The 8531-nt window shown below is 35.4% G+C and overlaps 2 protein-coding genes across 2 annotated transcripts in view; both read right to left on the bottom strand.

Annotated features, from left to right (window-relative positions):
* LOC123011503 (bifunctional glutamate/proline--tRNA ligase) overlaps positions 1–8531 on the bottom strand; it is a 24916-nt gene that overhangs the window by 4200 nt on the left and 12185 nt on the right. The window contains exons 9-14 of the mRNA XM_044408956.1: positions 4827–5300; positions 4330–4776; positions 4107–4280; positions 3610–4056; positions 806–923; positions 487–753 (exon numbers count right to left, since the gene is read on the bottom strand). Coding sequence (XP_044264891.1) covers positions 487–753; positions 806–923; positions 3610–4056; positions 4107–4280; positions 4330–4776; positions 4827–5300 — 1927 coding nt within the window. The remainder of the gene's footprint in view (positions 1–486; positions 754–805; positions 924–3609; positions 4057–4106; positions 4281–4329; positions 4777–4826; positions 5301–8531) is intronic.
* On the bottom strand, positions 5743–7995 carry LOC123011504 (heat shock protein 70 A1-like). The gene has a single exon (XM_044408957.1). The coding sequence runs from the start codon at positions 7837–7839 to the stop codon at positions 5899–5901; it is 1941 nt and encodes a 646-aa protein (XP_044264892.1). The 5' UTR covers positions 7840–7995; the 3' UTR covers positions 5743–5898.

Below are 8531 nucleotides of genomic sequence, written 5' to 3'. Positions count from 1 at the left end.
GATTTATCTGAATTTTAAGCCGGAAATCAACCTAAATCAAAGTATTTCAACAAAATAAATGCTTGAATAAGAGTTTTCTTGCAAAATAAAGCAATTTGTGTTGCGTAAATTGCATTTTGGTATTTAAACACGTATCTTGTTGAAATACATGGATTTGTTTCTGGCTTAAAATTCATCCAAAACCGTTGGAAATGAATCAAAATCGTCTTATTTTTCATAGAAAGCTCAAAAAATACATTTATTAACTTAAATCGTATTATTTTGGCCGGAAACAGCGAATGAGTACTTATTTTGTTTAAAAAATACATTAATTTGCAGGGTTTTCTTACTAAAAAACAACAAAATGTGTGTTCATTCGTCGTTTCGGGTTAAAATAAGACCATTTTATTAATTTCCAATGGTTTTGGCTGAATTTAAGGCCGGAAATCAGGCTAAATCAAAGTATTTCAACAAAATAACAAGAAGCAATATTTTAAAATGAAGTACCGATAGTTCGAGTCGTGATGCCCCACGAATTCTGATAAACGTATTTTTTTTCTTGCGTTTCGGGGTCTTCGTAAACTATTTCAAACATTTTCGAAAAGTTTTGGCCCAAATGGTGCGAAGTCGCCCCTTGGATTGCTCGACCACTTGCAGAAACGAAAGCTTCAACAGTTAGAGTGTAGTCACCTCCTGCGAATTTTTCTTTTTCGGTTTTGCGACCCTTGATGACCGGAATTGCCAAAATATCCGTATAAATTGTAGCATACAAGTCTGATGGAAAATTAATTCAATTTTTTATCAATCAAAAAGCAACTATTTTTACCCAAGATTGTTTTTACTTCCTCATCCGCGTCCTCTTTCAAAGCGTAAGCCGTGTGGCCTTCCTGCCATAAAAATTCCCGAGTTCGAAGGAAGGGTTGCGGGTGTTTGAATTCCCACCTCTATAAAAAATAATAGTCTGGGCAAATTAGACATAAAAATAGTAGTCAAATAACGAAAATTTCGACAGAGCTAAATTTTGGTGGAGACCTTGGGTACAGCATTAGGAATAAAGTGTCAAAAGTCCCCATCGATCCCATGTGTGCTAAAAAAGTTATTCGGGGTCAAAGGTCAAAATTTGAGGTTTTTTAGATTTTTTTCGAAAACGGTAAGTTTTATTAAAAAAGTAGCCCAGACAAAAATTATATCTTAAAATTATCTTCAAAAATGGTCGTTACAGTTTTTTTCAAAGAATCACCATTCCTGAGATATCGCGATTCTAAAAGTTGAAGGAGTCATGTTCTACATCATATGCACATACAGTGTGCCAGAACTCGCGCCCCAAAGACAAATACCATGAAGGGAAGAAATTCCAGGTACATGGAAAAAATGTTAACAAAAGTCTATCTATAGGAATATTAAAGTTATGAGAGTTTAAATTTTGCACTTTGACTCTATTTATTTCTGTGGGAAAAATAATTTTCAATGTTTTTTTGCTACAGGCTATTAAAAGAGGAAACAAGGAAATTGTATCCTAAATTGTAACTCTGTTCAATGTTATTTGTAGATTTTATTGGCAAAATTTTTGTCCCTTTACTAAATAATTGTAATAAACATATACAAGATCATCAGTATCTTTAAATAGATATAAAAAATGTCAAATGTCAAAATTTTTTGACAGATAGAATTTTTTAAACATTTTTTTCATGTTCCTGCTATCTTACCTTACTTGAAAATTTTCTCTGGGGCGCGAGTTCTGGCGCACCCTGTATAGAATACCTATAATTCATTTATAATACGATTGAAACGAACCTGTGTTATTTAGGCGTATTAAAATACGGCTGTTGGCAAGTCAGTATTATTGAAATTGTTGGTTTGAACATTAAATTTATATTATACCTAAAAATTTTGACTGAGAGAAGTTTTAGCCAAGTTTTCTAAATTTGTGGGACAAGGGTTTAAAAAAATGTTGTTGCAAACCAAGCAAGTTGCAGTGCTATACAAAGAAATGAGCTATAATTAGGTTAAATTAGTTATGTCCTTGTTCCTTAAATTTATTTGTTTTTTTTTTTAATTCATTAAAAACGTTTTGTTTCTTACTTGTAAACATCAATTTATCAAGTCACTATATTCATCTTAAAAATGTCTTAAAACTGGCTAACTAGTAAAAAACTAGTAAAGTGACATATTTTATTGGTTAGCCAGTTATACGTGTAAAGGTCATACCATTTTTTCAAATATCAGAATAATTTTTTTCAAACGCTACAATTTCTAGAATTTTTAATGTTGATAATGGTGACATCACTCTCCCATCGCCAGTAAAAACCCTTTTACCATTCTCGTAACGTTAAATATTAACCTTGTTTTTTTTTAACAGGCTTCAGGAACTGGTATTATATAATGCCTAATATTTTTCAGTTTTTTTTTTACAAAGCGATTGAATGTATTCAGTCATTTTTTAAATGGTAAATATTAAAAAAACATTTTACAATAAGACGAAAACTTATTAGGCTTTTTATAATACGTCTAAAATTTTCCGTCATATTGTAAAAACCCTGCATTTATTGATTCATTTACAATTTGCCAAGTCGTTTACAAAATGACTAGGCATTTGCCGAATTTGTAATTAACCTACGACATACATACCAGGTGAATAAAAAGTATGGAACCAAGCGTTTTTTTCGTAAACTAAGCACTTTACGAAAAAAATTATTAGTGTAGCGTAAAGTACAATTAAAATGTGACCATTTATCAAGAATAACATTTTTCGAAATTTCTTTTAGTTTTCGAGTTCTGGAAAAAAATTTTTTTTTTAATGGCAACCTACCATGGTAATTTTTTAGTTGAAGATTATGATCTAAAAATGACGTATTAAAAATGATGTATTAAGAATATGTATATACGTGGCATATAGAGGGTGTGTCAGAACTCGCGCCCCAGAGAAAAATTTCAAGAAAGATACCAGGAACATGAAAATTTTTTTTACAAAATTCTATGTTAAAAAAATTTTGACATTTATTTTTTGACATTGGACATTTTTTTATATCTATTTAATGATGTTTTTTTTATAATTACATACTAAAGGTTCAAACATTTTGTCAATGAAAGCCACAAATAACATTAAACAGAGTTACAAGTTAGGACAGCTTTTTAATAGTCTGTAGCAAAAATTATTTTTCCAACAGAAATAAATAGAGTAAAGTGCAAAATTTAAACTCTCATAACTTTGAAATTTTTATAGATAGAATTTTTTTAAATTTTTTCTCCTTACCCTACATGGTATTTGTCTTTGGAGCGCAAGTTCTGGCGCACTCTGTATGTGCATATCATGTAGAACGTGACTCCAACTTTTAGAATCGCGATATCTCAGGAATGGTGATTCTTAGAAAAAAAAAGTATAAGGACCATTTTTGTAGATAATTTTAAGATCTACAATTTTTGTCTGGGCTATTCTTTTGATAAAACTTACCGTTTTCGAGAAATATCTAAAAAACATCAAATTTTGACTTTTGACCCCGAATAACTTTTTTAGCACACATGGGATCGATGGGAACTTTTGACACTTTATTCCTAATGCTGTACCGAAGGTCTCCACCAAAATTTAGCTCTGTCGGAATTTTCGTTATTTGAAATGTCATTTAGAATTACCACAACGTTGTTCCATTGATTTAGTTTGACCGGGAGATCTCGATAAGATTGAATCCATTTCGCATAAGCTGGATACATGACAGTTTCGGAAGTTGGCCGCACTGCAATGTGTTCCGCCATGTCTGAATCCCCGGATTTTGTAACCCATGCCACTTCCGGTGCAAAATCTGCAATGTGTGTTTTTTCTTTCTCCAAAACACTCCGCGATACGAAAATTGGGAAATAGCAATCCTCAACACCGAGTTTCTCGATTTCGGCCGAAAACCACTCTTTGATGACTTTCCAAATCGCGAATGACCAAGGTCTATAGATATAACAACCGGAAACGTCGTAATATTCAATCATTTCGCCTTTGGTGATCACTTGAGAGTACCAATCTGAAAGATTTTCTTCTTTTGTGGCCTCTAGGCCTAGACGTGTTTGTTTTTTCAAACCGCCCTCATCGGCCTAAAATAACAAGATGACAAAAATTCACTTATTAAAATTTAATTAATTACTGGAGGAGGCGCAGGTTTCTTATGCTTTTCTTTAGGGGCACTTTTCGCCACTTTAACTTGTGTTTCTTTTGGTTTGGTTGGAGTTCTTCCAGGGGCTGGAAAATCAGTCCCGGTTAGTGTCTTATATTCAGCCTTCAAGTCTAATAAAATTTTGACGGCTTTATCAATTTCGTCCTAAAATCACAACAGTGAGATACGTGCAAACTTGCATTTTTAAAATTACTTTGCTCGCTTTTTTTCCTTTCAAATCTCTCACAACATTCCCCTGTTCGGTAACTTTAGCCACTAATGCATCTTTAGAAATTGAATTATCACCAGGAGAAGTGACTGAAATATTATTTTCAGGTTTCATGCCTGGCTTCCACTCTTTTCCGGTTAATTTTTTGAAATCGTCTTTCAAAGATAATAAAGTTTTAACTTCACGATCTATATCACTTTTGGCAGCTTTTTCTCCTTTTAATTTTCTAACAATGTCTCCTTGTTTCGTGATAGCATCTAACAATTCCGATTCGTTTTTGTTACTTAAAGTTTCAACCGGTTTAACTGGATTACTTCCCGGAGTCCAATCTTTACCAAATTTTTGTTTGTACTCCTGTTTCAGAGCCAATAAAACTTTAACTTCAGCATCAATCGCACTTTTATCGCCTTTCTCAGATTTCAGTTTACGCACCTAAGTGTTTATTTAATTAGTTAAAAAAAGACACACATGTAATTACTTACTTTATCACCTTGTGCGGTAATTTTGCTATTTAAATCGCCATCTCCGGGTTCAGTTTTGATAGGTATTGCAGTCGCGGGGGCCCAGTCTCTCCCAAACCTCTGTTTGTACTCTTGTTTCAAAGCTAATAAAGATTTAACTTCAACTTCCACCACACTTTTGTCAGCTTTGTCAGCCTTTAATTTTCGTATTTTGTCGCCTTGTGCTGATATTTTCGCATCTAGGTCGCTAGTGTCAGATACAGAAATTGTTGGGGGCACACATCCGGGTTTCCAATCGGTTTTGGTTATTATTTTATAGTCAGCTTTCAACGTGAGAAGGGCTTTGACTGCAATGTCAATTTCCTCTTTGGATGCTTTTTGAGCTTTCAAGTTTCGTACAATGTCGCCTTGTTTTATTATTTCAGCGTTGATGTCGGCAGCTGATTTGAGTGATTTTGAGTCGGCTTGTTTGGCAGCTTTTGATGGCTGTTCGACCTAAAAATTTAAGAAAGTAATAGATTATTTTTTATTGGTGCAATAAAGATAATTGATAAATAAATCAATACTTGAATTGTTTAAAATTATTTGGGTGATATTTTAGCTCGACTACGTACGTGTAAAAAGAAGGTTAACGGTGAAATTATAACAGAATCTATGCCCGACTTTCACTTAACACAAGAAGTATAGGTGATGTTTTTTACCAGAAATGTTACAAAAAAGAAAGAGGGTCAAATAATATATTTTTTTTAATGACGTGACCCTAAGTTTAGAAAAAATAAAGTTATGTAACTGTATTTTTTTAATTTTCTAAGTGGTTGGAAAAATTTGTAATCCCATTTGAGTTTTTACTTGAATACTCATTGTGTTGCTGCTTTATTTTATTGTTTTTTTTCAATTTTAAATTTACGTAACAGAAATAAAACGCCACTGATTATTTAAATAAAAAATACTTTATTTTACAAATAATTTACAAAAGAATCAGTCTTAATTTAATTCAGTCCTATCTACTTAAAACAATAGTAAAACTATTTACAAACAAGACTAGGAAAAACAAATTGGAAGAAATTGATATTGGTTAAAGCTTTACAAATTTCTAGTCGACTTCTTCAATGGTCGGTCCACCTTGTCTCTGTCCTCCGAAACCGCCAGCTTGTTGTCCGCAGCTTCCGGGCATCTGTTGTCCCCCTTGAGGGGCTCCTTGTTGATACAATTTCGCCATAATCGGACTACAGATTTGAGTCAGTTGTTTTTGTCTATCTTCGTATTCCTCTTTCTCGGCAAGAGTGTTGGCATCTAACCATTGCAAACAACTATCACATTCCCTTGTTATAGTTTCTTTGTCTGTTGATGACAATTTGTCGCCACAATCGGATACAGCCTGCTTGAGTTGGAAGATGTAGCCTTCGAGTTGGTTCCTGGCGGCAATTCTTTGTCTCTGTTTTTCATCCTCTTCTTTATATTGTTCCGCTTCTGATACCATTCTGTCGATGTCTTTCTGTGACAATCTTCCTTTGTCGTTCTTGATAGTAATATTGCGAGAATTGCCGGAACTTGTGTCTTTGGCAGAAACGTTGAGAATGCCATTGGCGTCTAGGTCGAAAGTAACTTCGATTTTCGGGACTCCACGTGGTGCTGGTGGAATTCCAGTCAAATCGAAAGTACCCAAGAGGTTGTTGTCTTTCGTCATGGCTCTTTCACCCTCGAAGACTTGGATGGTGACGGCCGGTTGGTTGTCGGAATAAGTGGTAAAGGTTTGAGTTTGTTTGCATGGGATTCTTGCATTGCGTTCGATAATCTTCGTCATGACACCTCCGGCGGTTTCGATACCCAGTGAGAGTGGTGTTACGTCGACGAGAAGCACGTCTTGGATCTTCGAATCGGTTTCACCGCTCAAAACAGCTGCTTGGACGGCGGCACCATAGGCTACGGCTTCATCGGGGTTGATCGAGAGATTCAGCGATTTTCCATTGAAATAATTCTGGAGCAGTTGTTGGATTTTCGGAATTCGAGTGGAACCGCCGACGAGGACGATGTCGTGAATCATTCCTTTGTCCATTTTAGCATCAGTGAGGGCTTTTTCCACAGGTTGAAGTGTGCCTCTGAATAGATCAGCATTCAATTCCTCAAATCTTGCTCTACTGATCTTGGTGTAAAAGTCGATGCCGTCGAAGAGGGCGTCGATTTCAATCGATGCTTCAGTGCTCGAAGACAAGGTTCGTTTCGCTCTTTCAGCGGCGGTTCTCAAACGTCGTAAAGCTCTCGGATTGCTTCTCAGATCTTTTTTGTATTTGCGTTTGAATTCGTCGGCGAGGTGGTTGACAAGACGGTTGTCGAAGTCTTCACCACCGAGGTGGGTATCACCTGCAGTGGCTCGTACTTCAAACAACGATCCTTCGTCAATAGTCAAAATRGATACGTCGAAAGTACCTCCACCTAAATCGAAGATCAAGACGTTTCTTTCACCCTTCAAGTTCTTATCTAAACCRTAAGCYAAWGCTGCTGCTGTCGGTTCATTAATTATCCTCATGACATTCAAACCAGCGATGACTCCGGCGTCTTTCGTGGCTTGTCTTTGGGAGTCGTTGAAATATGCTGGGACTGTGATGACGGCGTCCCTCACACTAGTTCCCAAATAAGCTTCAGCTGTTTCTTTCATCTTCGTYAGCACCATTGAACTAATTTCTTCCGGTGCAAATTTCTTAATTTCTCCCTTGTATTCGACKTGAATTTTCGGCTTGCCACAATCGTTGATGACTTTGAAGGGCCAGTGTTTGATGTCTTGCTGGATCTTCGGGTCGTCGAATTTCCTTCCGATTAATCGTTTTGCGTCGAAGATAGTGTTGTTGGGATTCATGGCAACTTGGTTCTTGGCAGCGTCTCCGAGAAGACGCTCGGTGTCGGTGAAGGCAACATAACTTGGGGTTGTTCTGTTACCTTGGTCGTTGGCGATGATTTCGACTTTTCCATGTTGCCACACTCCGACGCAGGAGTAGGTTGTTCCCAAGTCAATACCAACTGCTGGAGATTTCACCATTTTTGCACTTTTGGATTTACTTTGATTTCACTAATAAAAAACAATTCACTCAAGTTGATTAAAGTTGCTTTGATCGCTTTTGATTCGCTTTGATGCTTTCGCTTTACTTGTTCAAACTACACTGACAGCGCGCCGCGCCAGCGCTCTTATATATGAAACGGCGAAATCGTCCCGAATATTCTCGAAGTTTTCCCGAGTGTTCATTCAAGAATCTTCTATTCGTGTGTGTATCGACCGTTACCGAATACTCTCGAAACTTCCGTAGTGTTCTATTTGACCTTTTCCACACATTTCGAGAAAAATTCTTCCAGAAAAATTAAGAAACAATAATTTAATAATACGAACTTTGAATTTATTTTGCTAATATGTGCTAATATTTTTTAATTTAGAAGATGAAAGTCATTGTAATGCAGTTTATTTATTATTATGAATAACGAAGAAAAATAAAAATTCCAAGTCAATCCCACAGGTTTAATCAAAGATGAATTTACATTGAGGTGGCAAACCGCTTTTGAGAACCCCGTTTCATCGTTAGGGCCAAAACTCTTTGTCAAATTAGTCGTAAATTTGAAAAAAATTAAAAAAATACATTATTAAGATATTTAAAACAAAAAACTTTTATATTAAAATAGAATAAATAGTTATTTTCGATACAAGGGCGCTGTCAAACACTATTTTAATATAATTTATTT

Source organism: Tribolium madens, unplaced genomic scaffold (genome assembly GCF_015345945.1).
Source record: "Tribolium madens isolate multiple individuals breed KSU strain unplaced genomic scaffold, Tmad_KSU_1.1 Scaffold_91;HRSCAF=231;Tcas5.2_LG7, whole genome shotgun sequence".
Lineage (NCBI taxonomy): Eukaryota > Metazoa > Arthropoda > Insecta > Coleoptera > Tenebrionidae > Tribolium > Tribolium madens.
Note: the sequence above shows the minus strand (reverse complement) of the source record. Positions and strands in the feature narration are given on the sequence as shown.